General features: G+C 44.2%; 1 protein-coding gene across 1 annotated transcript in view; it reads left to right on the top strand.

Moving 5' to 3' along the window:
- Window positions 1-22,126, top strand: part of LOC132406466 (adhesion G protein-coupled receptor L1-like) — a 693,646-nt gene that overhangs the window by 620,192 nt on the left and 51,328 nt on the right. The window contains exons 17-19 of the mRNA XM_059992184.1: window positions 9,248-9,468; window positions 13,234-13,300; window positions 14,665-14,756. Coding sequence (XP_059848167.1) covers window positions 9,248-9,468; window positions 13,234-13,300; window positions 14,665-14,756 — 380 coding nt within the window. The remainder of the gene's footprint in view (window positions 1-9,247; window positions 9,469-13,233; window positions 13,301-14,664; window positions 14,757-22,126) is intronic.

Genomic DNA, 22,126 nt, shown 5'->3' with positions numbered 1-22,126 from the left:
CGGTGATGTGGATGCTGAGGAATTTGAAGCTGTTTACCCTCTCAACCCCAGATCCATTGATGTCAATGGGGGTTAGCCCGTCTCCATTCCTCCTGTAATCCACAACCAGATCCTTTGCTTTTACGACATTGAGGGAGAGGTTGTTTTCTTGACACCACTGTGTCAGAGAGATGACTTCTTCCCTGCAGGCCGCCTCGTTATTGTTTGAGATTTGAGATAAAGCCAATCAGTGTAGTGTTGTCGGCAAATTTAATTAGCAGATTAGAGCTGTGGGTGGCGACACAGTCATGGGTATACAGGGAGTAAAGGAAGGGACTTAGTACACAGACCTGAGAGGCTCCTGTGTTGAGAGTCAGAGGGGTGGAGGTGAGGGAGCCCACTCTTATCACCTGCTGGCGATTTGACAGGAAGTCCACGATCCAGCTGCACAAGGCAGGGCCGAGGCAGAGGTCTCTGAGCTTCTTGTTGAGCCTGTAGGGAATTATGGTGTTGAATGCTGAACTGTAGTCCAAGAACAGCATTCTCACATAAGCATCCCTCTCCGAATGTGGAAGCACATTATGTAGAGCAGTGGCTATTGTGTCATCTGTCGATCAGTTGCGTCAGTAGGCAAATTATAGGGGGTCCAGTGTGGGTGGTAGCAAGCTGCAGATGTCTTTGACCAGCCTCTCAAACAATTTGCTTATTATTGAGGTGAGTGCGACAGGACGCCAGTTGTTCAGACATGTTACCTTGGTCTTTTTGGGTACAGGGACAATGGTGGATGATTTGAAATAGAAGGGCACTCTACACTGGGAGAAGGAGAGATTAAAATTGTACACACACCTGCCAGTTGTGCTGCGCACATCCTGAGTACTCGCCCTGGGATGCCGTCCAGTCCCATAAACTTGCAACTGTCTACTTGTTGGAAACATCTGCGTGCCTCAGAGATGACCAGGTTGCTGGTTGGAGCGGTGGCTTTCCTCGGAGGCTCTGAGTTAGCGACATCGAACCGAGCATAAAGGCGATTGAGCTAATCTCGGAGAGAGGTCGCAATGTTGGCAGCACCACTACGTTTGGCTTTGAAGTCTGTGATGGTATGCAGCCCTCACCATAAGTTATTCATTGTAAATCTTGACTCAATCTTGTCCCTGTATTGTAGTTTTGTAGCCCTGATAGCTTTGCACAGATCGGAGCTGCTTTTCTTGAGCTCCTGCTAATTGCTGGCAGTGTAAGCTCGATGTCACGCAGTAAGTGCTGCTCGCACAGAACTATTGATCCAGGATTTCTAGTTCAGGGAGACCCTCTCCGACTTCTGGGGGACAACGTCGTCAATGCACTTCTGGATGAAGCACATGACTCCATCCGTGACCTTGGAGACAGCCTCATCATGGAAGACATTCCAGTCGACATCATCGAAGCAGTCCTGCAACACGGAGGCTGATTGATCGGACCAACAGTGGATGGTTTTAACTATGGCCACCTCTTGTTTCAGCTTCTGCCTGTACGTCGGCCAAAGCAGGATCGAAGAGTGATCTGGTTTTCCAAAAGCTGGTCAAAGGAGAGCTTTGTAAGCATTCCAGAAGGGAGCATAGCAGTGGTCAAGTGTCTTAACTCCATGATTGCTCACCCGGATGTGCTGACAAAACTTCGGCGACGATGTAGGCAGCTCTGAGTGTGTAGTCTCCAGTGTGTTGATGGTCACGTACAGTTCCTTGAGAACCAGGCCAGTATCAGCCTGCAGCAGAATGTACACTGATGATAACGCCATGAACTTCCTATGCAGCCAGTAGGGTCTACACAGTAGCACCAGGTATTCCAAGACTGGAGAACAGAAGGTTTTGAGGGAATGCACATTTTGGGGGTTGCACCCAGCATTATTGAAGCATTATTGGAGAAGCATACTCGATGGAACGGTCCGGTATCTCCTCCGTCAGCCATGTCCCCACGAAGCACAAAACGTTGCATTCCTTTGTTTCCCGCTGGTAGGAGATTCTGGCTCTCAGTTTGCACAGCTTGTTGTCCAGGGTCTGAACATCAGCCAGGGGAATGCTGGGGAGCGGCAGCCAATTTTGCATGCTGTCTCAGCCTCACCAGGATGCCGGCCATTCTCCCTCGCCTCCAACACTTCTTCCGAGTTAGTGGCGGCGTAAGAGATGAGTCTCCCATGGGTTGCGCAAGGAGGGGTTCCCAGTGTAGGAAAGGCAGCACATAGTGGGTAAATACCACATTTTTGATGTTCAAAAGGGTTAATCTATCGTGTTGTGGGTATCTTGCACCTGTCTTATGACCATGTTGTATCTTGTGAGCATGATGTAATTGTCTTGTGATGGTGGGGTGATATAATTTTCCCACCAGTGTGAGGTCACATGATGGCATGTTCCAATAGGTATACGCAGTTAGTTCGTTAGTTAGATTGTCCATTAGTTTTGTTGCGTATTCCTCTCATGACACAGTTTCATTTTAAAGTGGAGTATTACTTTCTATTTTAATGTGCAAAGATTGTTGCTGGCAGTTTCACCAATCGCTGCCAGTCCTTGTTTGTTGCACCATTGTTTTACCTTTACAGTCTAGTATTGGAGAGTGAAGACCTTACCAAAGTACGGGAACCCGAAGGTTTGAGTAAAGTTGGTGTAATTTGGCGGTTTGTAAAGGGTCAACCTTATTGAATCTTCATTCAGGAATAGTGGCCTGCATCTGCGATAACTCCTGCAAGATCAGGAAGGTTTGTGCAGTGTTCACCCTCCAACAAAAAGATCAGCTCCTTTAATCCGTTTTATTTCCCTCGTCATGAATCTTTTGGACCAGGCATCTCTCAGCTGGGATTAGCAGTAACATCACGTCATCAAAGAAACCAGTTTTCAGGGAAGTCTCTCCTTACTGACTGTCTAAATCACTTGGACTTGCGAATTTACTACTTTAAGACTGTGTTCGAATTTACCACTTTAAGAACTATTCCAGAGTTTGGCTGTTTGTTAAATTGCCATATAGCAGTTAACTTACTGTTAGGTTAGTTCTTTGTTTACTTTTCACTTTTGTTGAGCAGAGCTTAATCAATGTTTATGTTTGTTTATAAAACCTGACTCAATTCTATATTCATTGTTGCCAACCACATAACAATCCTTTCTGATGTGATAGGACTTTCAGCTACAAACAGAAAATGCTAAGAAGTTGTAGAAATTAATAGTATACTGTAGATTTGGAACAGAGCTTGCAACACGGTCGCCGTACGCGGTGCCATCTTAAAATAGAACTGAGGTTCTGCACGCAGTTGTAAGCCCTTCTGATAATTTTGTCTAGCGTTTGTTTTGCACTCTGCTCTCAATCCAGTTGTGCTGCCATGTCTCAATCCTTGCTTCAGATACTCCAGCATGTGGGTCTAAGCCATCATCATCAAGGACTTTCGTCATGGTATGATTGAGCCAACATGGGCCCAGCAGGATATTGGGGCTTTTTGTCAGCTGTGGCCAGCAACAGAGCAAACATTTCAAAACAGAGTCTGGAAATGCATGACCTCCAGGTCACTATGTGCCAACTATCGCAGGGAGGAAGCCAGAGTTGCTCAGGTCAGGCTGCTGGTCAATCTGCGGAGCCAGTCCATCTTCCAACCTCAGAGAAATTCGATGGCGACCCAGCTTCTTGCAGTGGCTTCCTCATCCAATGCTCATTAGGATTTGAACTCCAGCCATCACGGTTCCCTTCAAAGAGCAGAGAGGTGGCCTTCATTATCTCTCTTTTTGCAAGAAGAGCACTGACCTGGGCCACCGCACGTTGGGAATGCAAGTCAGAGACTTGCTCAGATTCAGAGGAATTCATGGCCACCATGAGGAAGTTGTTCCGTCACTCCGCTGGCGCCAGCCAAGCCTCAGACCACCTGATGAAGATTTGACCTGTGGAAGATCAGCAGCCGACTACGCAATCAAATTTCAGACCTCGACCCAAGAGAGTGGCCATGGGCTCCAAGATGAACTGAAGGATGCTCTCGCCTTGGGAAAACCAACCGAAGACTTAGAGGTTCTGATCTACAAATACGTTCACCTCGATAATCGTCTGGCAGAGTGTAAGTGGAACAACATCAAGAGGTCAAAGAGGGCTAGCCTGAGGCTGGCCTCAACACATTGCAGTTCCATCCCCTGATCTCTGACCATGACCAGCCCGTCTCCTACTGAGGATTCAGTCGAAACCATGCAAACCGGCCACATAAGAATCTCCACCGATGAGAGGTTCCGGTGTCAGAGTCAAAGTCGTTGCCACTCCTGCCAATGTCTGAAGAGATGGACAAGGATTTGAACTGTGATTTGACCTCTATTTTCACTAAAGACTCTTGTGGAGATATGGAGGAGTCGCAGGTAATTGCAACACCCAAGCTGGTAGAAATCCCTTCTGTCTACAAGGTTTTGGAAGAGATCTTCACTAAGGGAAAGGCCTTGGTTTTTCCACGCATTGACCGTATGACTGTGCAATAGATCTACTGCCTGGTGCTTCTCCTCCGCTGGGTAAATTATACATGGTGTCAGGCCTGGAGAGAAATGCTCTGGAGGGGTATATAAAGGAGGCTGATGCCCTGGGATTCATTTAGCCCACTACCTCTCCAGCCGATTCTGGTTTCTTCTTTGTGCAGAAGGAGGACAGGAGCCTGCGGCCATGCATTGATTAAAGAAGACTGAATCGCATAACAGTCAAGAATCGTTACCCTCTTCCACTCCTGAAAACTGCCCTCAAGATTCTCCAAGCCACAGGAGTACTCTCAAACTGAGACTTGTGATATGCGTACAGCGGCTATGCTTTATTAGGGGTTTGAAGAGATTTAATACACTCAAAAACTTCTATAGTTGCACCATGGAGAGCATTCTGACAGGCTGCATCACTGTCTGGTGTGGAGGGGCTACTGCACAGGACCGAAAGAAGCTGCAGAAGGTTGTAAATCTAGTCAGCTCCATCTTGGGTACTAGCCTACACAGTACCCAAGACATCTTCAGGGAGCCGTGTCTCAGAAAGGCAGCGTCCATTATTAAAGACCTCCAGCACCCAGGGCATACCCTTTTCTCACTGTTACCATCAGGTAGGAGATACAGAAGCCTGAAGGCACACACTCAGAAATTCAGGAACAGCTCCTTCCCCTCTGCCATCTGATTCCTAACTGGCCAGTGAATCTTTGGACACTACCTCACTTTTTTTAATATACAGTATTTAAGTTTTTTGCATTTAAAAAAAAATCTATTCAATATACGCAATTTTTTTTCTTGTTTATTTACTATTATGTTTCAGTTTATTTGTTTTTTTTCTCTCTGCTGGATTATGTACTGCATTGAACTGCTGCTGCTAAATTAACAAATTTCACGTCACATGCTGGTGGTAATGAATCTGATTCTGATTCTGACCTGGTTCACATAAAGGAAGGTGACAAGTGGAAGACAGCATTCAACACACTGTCAGGGCATTATGAGTACCTGGTCATGCCCTTTGGCTTTGTGAATGTGTCAGGAGTTCTCCAGGCCTTTGTAAGTGACGTGCTCCAGGATGTTCTCCATAAGTACGCCTGCGTCTTCTTGGACAAGATCCTAATTTTCCCGAAGTCCATGGAGGAGCACATTGCTCACATCAGAGACACCCCAAAGAGGATTCTTCATCGTGAACTTTACATCAAGCTAAAGAAGTCAGATTTTCATATAACTACCATTTAATTTTTGGGCTTCGTCACCTCTCATGGGTGTCTCAAGATGGACCCTAGTAAGATGTAGGTAGTCAGAGATCTGCCAGAATCATCCAGCGTGAAACAAGTCCAGCAATTCACGGGATTTTCCAACTTTTACCGGAAGTTCATCAAAAAAATTCAGCTCAGCGGCAACTCTGCTAAGAGATCCACAGACCCTTTTGTTTGGACTACCAAAGTAGAAGGTGCCTTTGCAGTGTTCAAACAGAAGTTCACAACAGCTCCCATTTCGGTTGCACCTAACCCTGACCTTCCCTTCATCGTGGAGGTGGACACCTTGGACGTTGTAGTGAGTGCAGTGTTGATCAGTGGACACCTTTGGACTATAAACTACATCCGTGTGCTTTCTTTTCCAGGCAGCTATCCCTGGCAAAGGTGTACTATGACATCAGGAATTGAGACCTTCTTGCAGTTAAGTTAGCTTTCAAGGAATGGTGGCACTGGCTAGAGAGGGCCACGAACCCTTTTATCATTTGGACAGACTACAAGAACCTGGCTTACATTCAGGACACCAGAAGGCTGAATTCCAGGCAGGTCAGATGATTTTTGTTTTTTAACCTCTTAATTTCATCCTGACCCTTCGACTGGGGTCAAAGAATCAGATGCCTTATCCCGTCAGTTTGACAAATTGGAACACAAAGAGTAGCCTACCACCATTTTGCACCAAGCCAAGGTGGTAGCATCAGTTCACTGGAGAATTGACACTCTTGTTCACAGCGCCCAAGCACAAGGGGAGCTTCCCGAGAACGATCCTCTGAGTCAGCTGTTCATTCCAAGTTCCATCCGGTTCCAGGTACTCTAACGGGGACGTGCATCGAGAATTACCACTCACCCAGGAATTGCCAGGACACTGGAGTTTATCGAGAGGAGGTGCTGCTGACCCAGAATGATGAAGGAAGTATGTGCAGGCATGCAAGGTGTGTGCCTGGGACAAGGAGTCCCGTGTCCTATTTCAAGGGCTGCCTGTTCTGTTCAGACCATGGGCTCACATCTCCGTGGACCTTGTCACGGGTCTTCCTGCTTCCAAAGGGAAAACTGTTACCACGGTAATTGTGAATCGTTTTTCCCAGAGGCCTGCAAATTCATCGCCTGGGACTGTCTACCATCTGCAGTAGGGAGAGCTGAAATTGTCCTGCACCAGGTCTTCAAGATCCATGGTTTTCTGGTGGAAATTGTGTCATAATGCAGTTCACAATTCGCATCACGTTTCTGGAGGGCATTTTGTAAACTGATTGGGGCAACAGCGAGTCTTTCCCCTGGGTTTCACTCATAGTCCAACAGCCAGATGGAGCGAGTGAACCAAGAAATGGAATGCACCCCAAGGTGCCTAGCCTCTGAAAGACCAGACGAGTGGAACGACTATTTGGTGTGGCAAATGTCACCCACCGCACTTTACCGTATTTGGTGCAGAAGATGTTCCCTTTCAAATGCCAATTTGGCTATCCTCCACCACTCTTCCCTAAGCAGGAGACCAAAGTTAGGTTTCTGCAGCCAAAGATCTCGCCCAACACTGCAAGAAGAGATGGACTAGGGCAAGGGAGATTTTGTTAGCATCTACCGGAAGGCTGAAGTAAAAGCTAACCACAAGAGAAGACAGACAAGTTTTGCAGCCTGGGCAGCGGGCTTGCCTGTCAACTCAGAGTTTGCCTCTCCGAGTGGAGTCTAGGAAATTGGCATCCAGGTTTATTGGACCCTTCAAGATTCTCAGGAAAGTAAACCTGGCAGCTGACACTTTGCAGTTCCCCAAGTCTCTCAAGGTCAATCCCACTTTCCACACTTCCAAATTGAAACCTGTCTGCACCAGCCCCTTAGCCCCACCACCGTCAGCATTGTCGCTGCGCAGGTTTGTCGATGGGGAGCAGCTCTTCACAGTGAGAAGACCGTTGGACTCACGTACTGTTCGGGGTGTTCAGCAGTACTTCATGGACTGGGAGGTGAGATGCTGATTGCCTGAAAAAGACATCTTGGATCCAGCTCTTACCTACGACTACCATCACATCCTCCTTGAGCAGCCAGGGCTGTCAGGAGCCAGCTGTAGAGGAACGGGACCTGTTTCGAGACACTCCCAACCGCCCCAGTTTCTGGGATTAAAATGCTTGAATTCTCCAGAGTATGGTTAACTGGTGTGGCCACTTTAAGGGCTCAGGACAGTCCCACTAATTGATAATCATGTTTTGGTGCCAAGAATTGAGTATTTAAAGAGCGCTTGAACTGAGGTTCAGCGTTCAAATATAAGCCCTGCTAGTGGTTTCATCTCATATTTGTTTTGTGCTCCGTTCTTGATCCAGTTTGATACAGTGTTTCCATCCTTGCTTTGGATATTCCAGAATTTGGGTCCAAATTTGGGTCCATTCTCGCCAAGGACTCTTGTCACACTAAGGTCTTTAAAATTATTCTTCTTCCTGAGCCAGGGAGAGCATAGGCTGCTGACAGTAGCCCGCCATAATCTTCAGTCCTGGGCCAGTCTTTCAATTTGTCCCCAATTGTAAACCATCTTGCGTCTGCAAGCCAAAGATCCTTCCTGTCCCAGTGATTAGGTCTTTGGAGGTTCTGTTGGCATATCTGCAGCTCTGGGTTTTTACAGGATGGCATGGCTGGCGCTATGCCCAACCCTCTATCTTTTGCAACCAGGCATGGACCATCCATGGCAGAGTTTCTTTAAAATTACTGAGTCTTATCGGGAAGACTAAAAGCAATATGAATGGAAGATGGAGCTCACACACAAACATGTAGGAAACTCAAATATAATTCATTACCTAGGAGCAGTACAAATCAATTTAATGGAAAGTTGTCAGTATATGAACAGGGTTTTTTTTAATTAGGTAAGGAAAAATGGAATAAGAGTCAAACACAACATAAGTTTTAGCAGGAGCTGGTCAAGAGAGATGGACCTTTTCTGTGCAGTCTACCGGAGGTTGCAATGTGTCGTGTCCAGTTGGCAAGTATACTAAAGGATGAAATCTTATATGCATGCTTCTTCAATTGTGCATCCAACACTGGTGGTGGGAATGTTTGTTCTTTCTGGGATTAGGAGTTGGAAAGCTTTTGGATCAGAATGCATTAATCTCATTTTAAATTTGTTTGGGCCACCAGTCCACTTCATTATATGTTCAAGCTCTTCAACACACAATTCAGAACGGGCCACCCTCCAAGCTTTAGCATAATGGAAATACAAATACTGTCTTCATTATTTGTAATCGCTATCATTGTTGTTGTACAAATCTCATAATATGACACATCTGATCATGTGCAACGTCAGGCCTAGTTCACACCTCAATCTCCAGTTCAAATCCACAACAAGCTTCCTAGCTAAATCTCAGCTTCAACCCAATTTCTAACTGGTTCAGGTTTCATTTCCAATCAGTTTCAATCTAGATATTGATATCAGTCAGGGAGCTGTGTTCCAACTCAAGTCAGTCATACTCCCAGTTGCTATTTCTTCCAAAAATACTTCAATCCTGCTCCTAATTTGAATGCCAGTTGCTATTCCCCCCCCCCCCCCCCCCACACACAATCCCAGGTTTTAATTTCACTTGCCTTGTTTCTCTTTTTCAGGTTGTGTGTCCAATAATTGCAGGCTTCCTCCATTTCTTCTTTCTGGCTGCCTTCTCCTGGATGTGCCTTGAGGGCGTCCATCTCTACCTCATGCTTGTTGAGGTCTTTGAGAGCGAGTACTCCAGGAAGAAGTACTATTACCTTTGTGGTTACTGCTTCCCAGCACTGGTGGTGGGAATCTCAGCAGCAATAGACTACAGGAGCTATGGAACTGAGAAGGCGTAAGTGAAATTGAATGAACTGCTATTATATCAAAGGTTGAGCATTCTGACACAAAGTAGTTAAAGAAATAGGATTTGTATGCATAGAACGATAGAAGGAATTGATTAAATTGATTGTCAATGATTAAGTAATTAGATTTAATTAAATAAATAAGTGGGAATAGATAAGTACAAAGTTGGTATTGGGTATATATCAGGAAAACTATGAAGAATGATACTACTATTGAAAAGAAGATAGAACAAAGACCTGTTGAAAGTTCTCGACGGCTTGAAAGAATGTGAATCTGAAACACGAAAGCCCTTCATATGAGATTGCTATCACTAAACTTAACAAGAAATTTGGGAGGACCCAGCCTGCAATGTACTGTGGAATTGGCTGCTGTTGAGGTAAACAGCAGGTAGTAGTACCTGGAGGGAGAACAGAATAAAAAGACGTGAACTTTGGGGCAAATGAGTATGTGTGGGTGTGGTAGGAGGCTGATGCTGAGTGACACTAATGTTGACCAGTCGGGCCGGTTGCTGCTTCCTTGATATGAAATCTGAGCAATCCCATTACATTGCAGAAAGCCTCATCTCCTGTCAGGTGTCAACGAACTGTGAAATTATTGCAGTGATGTAAAGCAGTTTTTTAAGAAACCTATTCTGCTTCCCACATAATGGATTGAAATCCTGACCTTGATTGTTATTCAGATATTTCAGTCAAACTCTGGATCCATTCCAGTAGTTTTAACTCACAAGAGGAATTGTGATGATCATCATATTCTGATTCAACACTATGTTTAAATAAAGCTTATGGACTTCCCAAAGGTAATGTTTCTTTCACACTGGGGTACGATTAGGAAATTATTTTGTTACTGGGCTAATAATCCACTATTTAAATCCCTTAATGGTGATTTGAGAAGAGATTTGAGTGCCTTGCACATTCCCAAATGATTCGCCAATGCACTTTGGGGGAAAAGGATGTACAGTATATTCATACCTCATCCAACTTGTACTCAACTCTTGTCCCACACCCATCTGAACAACTCTCATGATTAGCTGAGCCACAAAGAGTGAAACTGCTGGCAGTGGTTCAGGAAAGTGACCAACACCATTTGCAGGATCAGACTGGTTGATAGAAAACAGCCTTGCCAAAAACATGGAGGGTACAGTTTTTTTTTAAGAAATGAAAAAAAATGGAAAGAGAAGCAAATGTTGGGTTTTGTCCCCAGCCACTTCCTATGACAAAGAAATCCCTGCTCCAACATATTTGTAAAATAATTTCTTCTGTTTACTTTCACTGGAAGTTCATGTTCCCTTGATTTCACCCTTAAAATTGACCTTTCACCCACAGGTCATCCTGAAGGCTATTCCTTCGGAGATGCTCTATTCTGCTGCAGAAAAATTGAATGGTTCACTGTGATTAATCTTACCAGCAGGCATTTACTTCTGTATTCATATCTTCTGCAAATCGATTATTGGCGGAACAACTGAAAATGCAGACAGATTATGCTTCGGTTGGACAGAGCATTAGTCAGACCACATGCAGTGTTGTGTTCGGAATTGGTCTCCTTATTTGCAGTATTTGGTCTCCTTTTTTAATGAAGTTAATTCATCGAAGGGCAAAAGAAGGCTAATGAGACTAGTACCTGGATTAGGTGAGTCACCTGTTGAGGAAAGACTGGGCAGATCAGGCTTGTAACCGAGATAAGATGCATGATTGAAGATAGAGGATGACAGCTATGGACTTACTTTTGTGAACTTCAGTTCTGAATGTTACTTGCTTACTTTTATTGTTTGCACCATTTTTTTGCACACTGGGTGTTTGACAGGTTTTTTTTCACAATCGGGTTCTGTTGGGTTTAGTTGTTTAGTGGCTGCCTGTAAGGAGACAAATCTCAAGCTTGTATACAGTATAGGTACTTTGCTAATAAGTATACTTTGAAATTTGAACTTTGAATGTGAAGAGGATATTTCCATTAACAGGAGAGTGTGGGATTGGGAATCATTGTTTCAAATAGGCCACCTATTTAAAAAAAAACACGAACAAGTAAGATTTGTATTTCTCTTGGGGTTTAAGTAATTGGATCTCCCTTCCTTTAAGAGCAGTGGTAGTTGAATATTTGAATGTTTTTAAAGCAGAAGAGGATATGTGGGGGCAGGTTTTGAGGTTATTATCAGAGGAGATGGGGATCTAGTTCAGACTGAAGGGACCAAGCAGCCTACTCCGACTCCTAGTTCTACATTTTGAACAAAGAAGAGATTTAATTTGATCTGCATTCCAAGATAACACATTCACTCCTTATTTTATATATTTCTCCTAAGGATTCCAGTCTGTATGTATGTAATGGAAGCTGATTGTTCACATCCTGCTGATTTTCAGAAATGTTCCTTTAAAGAGTGTTTTGGTACTTTGATAATCATTCAGTCTGTGGCCCTTTTTGAGAATCACTGAAAACAGCCACTTATCAGAATGAAATTTGTCCTTCAATAATAGTCAAGATTGCAGTTTGCCATGGCAACAGCGAAAGTGTTGTGGGGACTTCAGTAATATTTAGCTTTTGAAATAGCTTTGTCCATAAAGCTCCAAAAATTGTTAAGTAGAGCAGATATTTGTGAAGGAGGCACAGCATGGGTAATTGGTGTGCATTAAATGTGTATTGGAAGATTTTATTTTGCCCTTCAGCCGCAAGGTTGCTCCTGATATATACTGTCAATGAGTATCCATGTGATAGAAAACTGTAGATCCCAGACAGTGAACAAAAGGAAAGAGAGATGTTCAGCTGTCTCCCTGATCTCTTTGTATAATATAGCCCCTAAAACTGTTTATGTTCAATTTCCCTTTTAAACATCCGTACTAATAGCTTCATGAAGCAGATTTTGTTTGGTAATAGTCACTCAGGCAGTATTGTCTCGTTTTGGAGGAATACCAATCAGCATTGCTTTGAGACAGGCCATAAAAACAGAAATTGTTGGTAACCCTCAGCAGGTCAGGTAGCATTGGTAAAAGGGGAAACAGCTTTTGTTTCGATTATGCACACGGAGACTGGAACTTCCAGTGGAAATGCATAAAGTAAGGAGAAAATACATAATTTTAAATTGCAGATGGGATTAAATCTGATATTTATACATACAGTACATGGGAATTCACAGTAGGAAGTTCAGACCTACTGTCATTCAATCATATCAGAGCTGACATTGGCTCAGAGGATCTCAGAACTGAAACCTGAAACATCTGGTTCTCTCTCCACAGAAGCTGCTTGACCTGCTGAGTGTTTCCAGCATTTTCTGTTTTTATTTCCAGCAACTGTAGTTTTTCTTTACTGGATTGGATTAGTTTACAGAGGGGTTGGTTTAAGCTACAAAGCTCCCAGCCTTATGGATTTAGTACTTTGCACTAAACCAGTCAAGTTCCTGAGTAATGTGCCCCTCTAAGCTTCAGACCATTGGCAAGTGCTAAGCTTTGTTTCAATGTTTTATTTCAGTGATAAATGCCTCTGCGCCCTGTCACAGTTGATATTTAAGACAGGATATCCATCACCAGTGAAGGGGCAGTGAATGAGGCTGACTGTGGCACATTTATCACTAACATTATGTTTCACTCCATCTAACACACTGGGCTAATGCTTTCTCTCTGCTTTCCTCCTCTATTTATCATCTCCACAATGCTTTTCCTCTCAATGTCCATTCCTTTTTCCTTTTCCACTCCACTTTTTCATTTGTTCCTCCTAATTCTCGTCATCCAATCCCCCCACCACCCCACCTCCAAACCTCCAAAACACACAGATGCTGGCTGCGAGTGGACAACTATTTCATCTGGAGTTTCATTGGACCTGTGTCCTTTGTTATAATGGTAAGTTTGGATAATGGTGCTTGGCCAGCTTCATAGTGGATCTGTGTTAAGGCACTCATAGGCCTTTATTGTGTATGTTTGTGTATTCATACTTGCCTGTCGAATGTGTGGATATTTATTTGAAGTTATCTAGTCATTTGAATAGCCCCTACCTTCACAGCAGAGGTTTCTTGATTGTAACATGGACCGTCTACAGGATGCAGCGCAACGCTGCATTACAGCATAGCTTCAAGGCTTCTCCAACAACACGTCCCAAACCCATGACCTCCATTACTTGGAAAAACAAGGGAACCAGATGCATGGCAATGCCATTAACCCCTTTCATCTTTGAGTTTCACACCATTCTCAGCTGGAGATATGTTGCTTGGCAGTCTGTTTCTGACGGTGTTTGTAGAAAGAATTATTGTCCAGATCACGAGAAATGCTCTGATCAATCAAAGTGAAATAACTGAATATCCGGAGATCATTTGGGAATCCACATGCAAAGGGTACTTAAAACAGTACTCCATCAGTACAGTACTCCATCAGTACTGTACTCCATCAGTACTGTACTCCATCAGTACTGTACTCCATCAGTACAGTACTCCATCAGTACTGTACTCCATCAGTACTGTACTCCATCAGTACAGTACTCCATCAGTACTGTACTCCATCAGTACTGTACTCCATCAGTACAGTACTCCATCAGTACTGTACTCCATCAGTACAGTACTCCATCAGTACAGTACTCCATCAGTACTGTACTCCATCAGTACAGTACTCCATCAGTACTGTACTCCATCAGTACAGTACTCCATCAGTACTGTACTCCATCAGTACAGTACTCCATCAGTACAGTACTCCATCAGTACTGTACTCCATCAGTACAGTACTCCATCAGTACTGTACTCCATCAGTACAGTACTCCATCAGTACTGTACTCCATCAGTACTGTACTCCATCAGTACAGTACTCCATCAGTACTGTACTCCATCAGTACTGTACTCCATCAGTACAGTACTCCATCAGTACTGTACTCCATCAGTACTGTACTGGAGTGTCAACCTTGTCCTGAGAGCTTGGATCCAAGGATAGTAATCGGGAAGCCAGCCCTGAATTCCAGGAGATGTGATGCAGGTTTATTTTTTTAATTAAATCTCAACTTGCCAAATCATTCAACAGACGGAGCAGGATTTGGTTTAGAGTTATTATTAAAAGCAAGTTCCTGACTGCGTTGTATGTTCTTTCAAGGGTCCTCAGTTAATGCACATAAAACCCAGACAGCCTCTGCTCTGTATGTAATTGCGCTTCCGCTGACTTTATACCTTCTTTCATTGCGCTATTGATCAGTCCGAGTATGACTTGGTATGGTTTCCATCCTGCAGATGAACCTGGTCTTCCTCATGATCACGCTGCACAAGATGGTCCGGAGCAACAGCTCTCTGAAACCAGACTCCAGCCGGCTGGAGAACATCAAGTAAGTGACCTCCTGACGGCAAGGTGGCTGGGGTCTGGGAGGGTAGGTGGGATTGTAGGGTGGAAGGAATCAAGAGTGGGTAAGAAAAAGAGATTTAGTGAGGAAGAATGGAGGAGAATGAGGAGGTTTTTTAAAGGGGGATGTAGCATAAAATTATTAAGAGGAAGAATGTGTCCTTGATTCTTAGTAGCTCGGATGGATGGAATGAGATTGTCATTGGCTCCTGAACTGGGAAAAGAGTGCCTAGGTTCCACTGGCTGGGTGAATTGAGCAACGTGGAGGGAGATTTTATTTGCGCTGATCAAGGAAATGCACAATGGCAGAATTCCATTAAATACTAGCTTGCAAAGGGCAGGTCTAGGATTTACTGCAAGAGCTCATTGCTCATTAATGAAGCAGGAAGGATGTCCAAGCATCTTGCATTTCACAGCAAGGAGACCAAGAATTGCTCCAGAGCTCATATTCCTCCCACCCCACTGGCTCACCTTTCTTCAGTCTTCTTCCTAGGAAGTCCAACTCTGGGAGAAGGGAGTCCACAGACCATAACCACCCATAATGATGTACGAATATTCCTGTCCTTAAAGCGGAGGGCTGTTGATTGGGCATGAGACCAGAGCAAGGTAGATTGTCAGCAAAGTTGGGCTATCCTTGCCATCTGCATGAGGGATTGTACGAACTTGGGGGTAAGCAACGGTTGCTGGAGGTACCAACCTATGGATTCCACCATATTTACATTGGAAATTCCTGCTCTCAGCTACAGGTTCGGGGCTACTCCACATATTCTTGGCTTTGTTTGCCTCCCAAAGTTGGGCTGCTCTTGGCCTTCAAAGGTCATTGTGACCTCCAAGGCTCCCAGTTTCTTTTTTATTTTCTGAAATACCTGTGACTCACAGCATTGCATTTCTTCTCTTGCGTTTATTTTATCCATGGTTCTCTTCCACATATGTGCACTGCAGGGTTCCTCCTCCCCTACATTGATGTTGCTGACATCTGCCAACCACCCTTGCCAGTTCCTTTTACTAGCCAAAGCTTGTCCTGGGCATGGAAAGAGGATCTATTCAGATGGATAGAGCCAGCTGGCAGCTGACCAAGGAACTGCTGTCTCCACCTTGTATCTCTGCTTGGACATGCTTGAGTCTTAGTTCAGATGTCCCTGCTTCTCAAGTTTGAGAACTCCTGTGAACTGTTGGAAGCCAGCCCACAGTCAGGATCTCACCCAGGGTAGACCTGTTGCCTAGCTGTGGAAAAAAACACACTCAGTCCTTATGATGGCGTGCGACATGCAACACAGTTAGGTATGATCTGGTGACATGTCAAACACAACATCTTTGCCAGGTTAAAAAATAAAAGCCCTGGTATTGTCTATCTAACTGTATTGTAGTGCAAGGGCTCTGTGATGGGACTCCAGGCTTTTCTTTGGTTTGTCACCTCTCCCAGCTGGGTGTACGGACATGCGGTTCGATAGAAGTCTCTCTGTTTGTTGCTCAGGTCACCACAGTTAGACCAGAGAACAGTACAGCACAGGAACAGGCCCTACAGCGCATCTGCTGACAATCTAAACAATCCATTCCCTGCCCATTTCAGGACATGTTGGATGAAGCGCTGCATCAATCAGGATATTAACTCCATAAAAGCTCAGGTCTTGTTGAAACAGAGTCATTGATGATGAATTAAAGTTGTCCGATAGATGATGCACTATTCCTGTGGGGTTACCAATTCAAAGAGACAGATGCTCTACGTTGCTTGATACTAGGCATAGCTCAGGACTTGAATGGCAAAGACTAGTGTACAATGTTCATTTGTACCTTTGCTTTCGCAGTTATGCCTCTCCATTTGGTGCAGTCACAGGAGAGTGTATTGTATGTGCTATTTTAGTGTGGAATAAACTGACCTACTTCAACCGGTCATACCTGGCGGTGTAATTTCTTTTGTTGCATGCATTAAACATGCCATGTAGTAACGACCAGGGACTGGAGCAAAACAGGGGCATAGCTTGTCGAGGGTCTGCCTTACTGCTCCAGGCAGCTGGATTCAGTCCTGATTTTGGGTGCCATTTGTGTGGTGTCTGCATGATCTGCCTTTAACTGCAGAATCAGGTTTATTATCAGTGACGTACAGTATCTCATAAAGGCCATTCAAGCCATGCTGCCCCAGCAACCCTACAACCCTGATTAACCCTAATCTAATCACGGAGCAATTTACCAGTGAACCTACCGGGTATGTCTTTGGACTGTGGGAGGAAACCAGAACACTCGGGGAAAATCCATGCACTCCAGGGGGAGGGCATGCACAGACTCCTTGCAGAACGGCTCCAGAATTGAACTCAGAATGCCCCATCGCTAACCGCTATGATACCATGGGATAGCAGAGCTGATAACATTCCTCGATATGAGAATGGGAAACCTAGGTGAAATGTTACATTTCAGTTAACAGGTTGAGGAACTTTCCCAGTTAGCTTAGATAGATATTAGCAAGGGAGAGGGATGATTAGCTCAGTATTGTAATCATGGCCAGTGGCAGGAGAAAACAAGAAAGAAAATGTTTTGCTTCTGAGGTTCCAGGAGCTAGGAATGAAATGGAGGACTTCAGGTAGTTTGAAGGAGGAATTTTTAACTACCGCAAAATAGCTCTTTGGTTATCGCACTGTGCTGATAATTATTCAGAGACATGCACGAAAAATCTGGAGATGTGAGTTTGTCTCCTTCCATTGTAGCTGGAAGTTTAAATTATGAAATTATGAAATTAATTTATTTTGGTCAGTACAAACATAACAAAAAGCATCATTTATAATGATGATATCATAGGACAAAATTACAACAAAAAACAAAGATATTCTTTAAAATGGACCGAAAGGGTGTAGATTGAAGTTGCTGCTTGTTACGCCTACCCCTCTTACTTATACAACAACATATTTGGCGTCAATCATCACATCAATTAATTAAATAATGTGGACAATAATAGTTGTATCATCTGCAGGAGTGATGTCTGAGGTAACTGTAGTAACTTCCATTGCAACTTCTACCCTTTCAGTAATTGATATACTCTATTACTGTCCACCTCATTGTGTACCACAATAAGTTTACTGCTGGCTGCAGAATTGAAAGCTTTAGGCCAACCCTAATATCCAAGTCACTTATGCAGTTCCTGACACTTGAGGTGTTCAGATTGGCTCTGAACCTCATGAAGGTTTATGGAATTGGGTCAAACACAAGCAAGGAAAGCTTTGAGACTGCTAAATGAAAAAAGAGCCCATGGTATTACAGGAAAGATACTAGCAGGGACAGAAGATTGACTAACAGGAGGCAAGAAGTGGGAAGAAAGGGGATTTTTTTTTCTCTGGTTGGATGTTCCTTGGAACGCAATGGTGTTCCAAGAAGTTGGTGTTCAGAATGCTTCTTTTCATTTTATATGATTTAAATGTTGGAGTTAATGGCTTTGTGGGCCTTTTGACATGCGCTGTCTACCCAATATGTAACTCATCATATTTCTTTGTAGTAACTTCCACAGCAACTTCTGCTCAATCTTCCTGCCTGTCAGTATTTATTGTACTCTGTTGCCCTCCTCACTGCGTACCACACTGAGTTTATGCTGGATACAGAATTTGAAACTCTACCCCAACTACCATATCCAAGTCACTATTAGAGTTTCTGGATGTCCTCAGGTTGACCCTGAGCCCCATGCATTGGTTCAAACACCAGCAAGGGAAACCATGTGCTGATTTTCCTATTGTCGTCCTCCCTCAGCTGATGGGTAAATACTTCATGTTGAACAATACTTGGAGGTATCTCCGAGAGAAGCAGGAGCAGATGAAGTCCTTTGACTGGGCCCTTGTCGTCAAAAGTAGCTAGGTGGCTACACCACTGACTAGTCAGCATTCAGACATTAACTGGAAAAGTGGCAAAAACATTCAAACCACAGGGGTGACAACAAGAGAGAGACAAAGCTTTTACCCTTGAATTCAGTGGCACTACTCACACTTTGTGCCCACCATCAACATCCAGTTGCCACAAGAGCAGGTCAAAGGCTGAGTATCCTGCAGCAAGTGAGGCTCCTTTTGACATCTCAGTGATTTTCCATTATCCACAAGGAGTGCAACTCTCCACTTGCCTGAATAAGTACTACCTTAATCCTCAAGGAACTTAACAACAAAGAAACCCAGTGGATTGTCACCCCATCAGCCACCCTTCACCACCAGCACACAGTGGCTGCTGTGTAAACGATTTACACAGTATACTGCAGCTCCTCATTTGTTCCTACCTGTCTATACTGCTATGAAAACCAAGCTTCCCGACACCTATTATCTTTACCTTTCATTCTGACAGGCACTTACAAGCTTTGTACTCTCAAAATTTGGCCTCCCAATTTTATACCAAGTTTATCTTTGCCTGAAACATCCTGCCCCAATCCATTCTTATCAGACCTTTCTGAATCTATCAAAACTGGCCTATCTTTTTGTATATTTACTTTGAAACTAACGGCATTGTGATCACTGGATGCAAAGTGTTCCCCAACATAAACTTCTGTCACCTACCCTATCTCATTTCCTAATAACAGGTTAAGTATCAACCTAGAGCATCTGATAAACCCTTAGCATCTAGACGGACAAGAGAGTAAATGCATGGGAACAGCACTAGCCGCAGATACCCTCCCACGTTGCACACTGTGCTGATTTGGAAGTATATTGCTGAACTTCGGTTGTGGCTGGGTCTGGAATGTCCTTTGTGACAGCACTTCTAAATGGCCTGCAGAGCTTTAAAAAGAGGTTGAGGAGAAGACTCAATGGACCAAATGGCCTAGTTCTGCTCCTATGTCTTATGGTCAAAGACAGCTCACTGCCATCACCTCAAGGACAATTGAAGACGGGCAATAAATGATGGCTTTGCCAGTGACATTCAGATCCTAAAAATGGATAAATGAAAATCTTTCAGTGCCAAACAGTATACAATGAACAGAACAAGTTGATTCCATAACCAGTAAGTCAGTATAGTACAGCGCAGTGTTGTCATGTCCAGGCTTAAAGGGTAGTGTCAAGTTAAGGAGCTAATTGGGCTCAGAGATTCCAGGAACAACCCAAACTCACTGATGATTGAACCCAAGACATTTAGGATACAGTGGTGCATTTAGACTAAGGAATAGGTGTTTTTTCACCAAGGTCCGTGGGACAATACTGTCAAATTGCCAAACTGAAATTCAGAAACAGCTTTTTTACTTGTGTGTCCTTGTTTTGTAGGAGTGTAACTTGAGTGTTACAATGAAGCCTGAAATATTTACAGCTATCATTACCTGGTTCCTAGTGGTTGATTCATTTTGGCTCCTTCTTTAGAATCCCATCCTCTCAGAAATCGTTCCTCATCCAAATGGATTCCAGGGAATGGCCAAGAGCACTGGCTAGAACAAAGATTATGAAGCCAGACATGAGCACAGTTGTAATGTAGAGACCTGGACTCCAGAATCAGCTGTTGCTATGTAGTTATAACCTCTGGCATCTACCTGAGGTCATGGGATATTGCCCTATATGTCCTTTGCGCAAAAAAAAATACGCAGCAGTAGTCACCACTCTGTTTATTCTGATCTCAGTATTTTGAAGGAAAGTGCTATTGATAGTGTACTGTTAACTCACCACGTCCATTCACTGCTGTTGAATTAGACTTGATTACAAAACAACTGAGCAGAAGAGTGATTAGCTTTGACATTAAAACAGCTTTGATCACTTTGTGGGATCAAAGGCTTGTTAGATCAGAGTTCAGTGACATCCAGAGGGCAGCACTTCAGGTTGGAGTTGATTCAGCTTCAACCAGGAACGAAGACGGTTTTGCAGGAGACTATTCCCATCATCCCCAGAGGCACTGCCATGCAGGTTCCTTTAGCAACACTCAAAATGCTGGAGGAACTTAGCAGTTCAGGCAGCATCTATGGAAATGAATAAACAGTCAATATTTTGGGCTAAGACCCTTCTTCCAGACTGGAAAGGAAAGGGAAATGATGCCAGAATAAAAAGGGTGAGGTGAGGGGAAGGAAGTCTAGGTAGAAAACTATAGGTGAAGCCAGGTGGGTGGGAAAGGTAAAGGGCTGGAGAAGATAGGAAAGGGGAGTGAACCAAGGAGAAAGGGAAGAAAGAGGTGAAATAGGGGAAGGTGATAAGCTGGCAAGGAGAAGAGGAAAGAGGTCAGAGTAGAAATGGAAGAGGGACGGAACAGGAAAGGTCGATGTTCATGCCTTCAGGTTGGCGGCTACCTAAATGTAATATGAAGGGTTGCTCCTTCACCCTGAGAGTAGCCTTATCTTGGCAAAAAGGGAGACCATTGGCCAACATGACTGGATGGGCAGGGGCATAATAATTAAAATGGTTTCTCAGAAGTGAGAGTGACTACTTTTGACAGTAAAGCAGCATTATGGGATCAGAGGGCTGTTAGATCTGAATTCACTGCATCAAGAGGGCAGTACTTCTGATTGGTGTCATATCTCAGAGGAACGAAGGTGGTTATGGAAGAGACTAGTCTTGTCATCCCCTAGACATGGCCATGCAGGTTCCTAAAGCAGTTTCCTTGGTCCAACGAGCTGCTTCAACATTGACTCTTTCTGTTGAAAGTACAAAAGTGGAGACATTCAATATTCAATGCATTACCAGTATGCAGCAAGGCACAGACAACATTCTGGCTCATAACCTTATTCCATTCACATCACACTAATGTCAGGCAATGACCATCTCTAATATAGTAGAGTGAAACACTGTCACTTGGTCACTGAATAGCATCCACTGAGTCCGCCAGTATCAACATCCTGGGAGACTCATATCCGAAGCAACCACATAAATGTCATAACTCAGATAAGCAGGTGTGGTGAACTCCATGTACCTGTCTGGACACGCCCCCCTGCTGACTGCTCCTGTGGCTCCTCCCACTGACCGTGGCTCCTCCCACAGACCCCGGTATAAAGGCGATTGGAGACACAGCCCCAGCCTCAGTCTCCAGGATGTCATGTGATGGTCACTTGCTGCTTGTTCTTTCTTCCAGCCAATAAAAGCCTACATCTCACCTCACGTCTCCAAGAGTTATTGATGGTGCATCAGCAGGGCAGAGCTTCACCTCTGACTCTTCAAAGCCCTTTTGAAAGTACAAGCCAGACGTGTGATGGAAAACACTCCACATGCTCTGGCTGATTGTAATACTGGCAGCATTCAGTAAATCTGGAAGAGCACAGCTCACTTGATTAGCACCCTATCTGCCACTCAGTTAACTCTAGAACAGCACAGCTCATATGATTGGCACTATCTGCTATCTCTTCATCACTGTTGCAGTGTGTCCCAGCTACAATATGTGCTGCAGTTGCCCTTCTCCTTGAAACCCTTCTATCGCTGAGGAAGCCAGGCA

This window comes from Hypanus sabinus, chromosome 16, assembly GCF_030144855.1.
Source record: "Hypanus sabinus isolate sHypSab1 chromosome 16, sHypSab1.hap1, whole genome shotgun sequence".
Lineage (NCBI taxonomy): Eukaryota > Metazoa > Chordata > Chondrichthyes > Myliobatiformes > Dasyatidae > Hypanus > Hypanus sabinus.
This window is presented reverse-complemented; position numbering and strand designations above follow the sequence as displayed.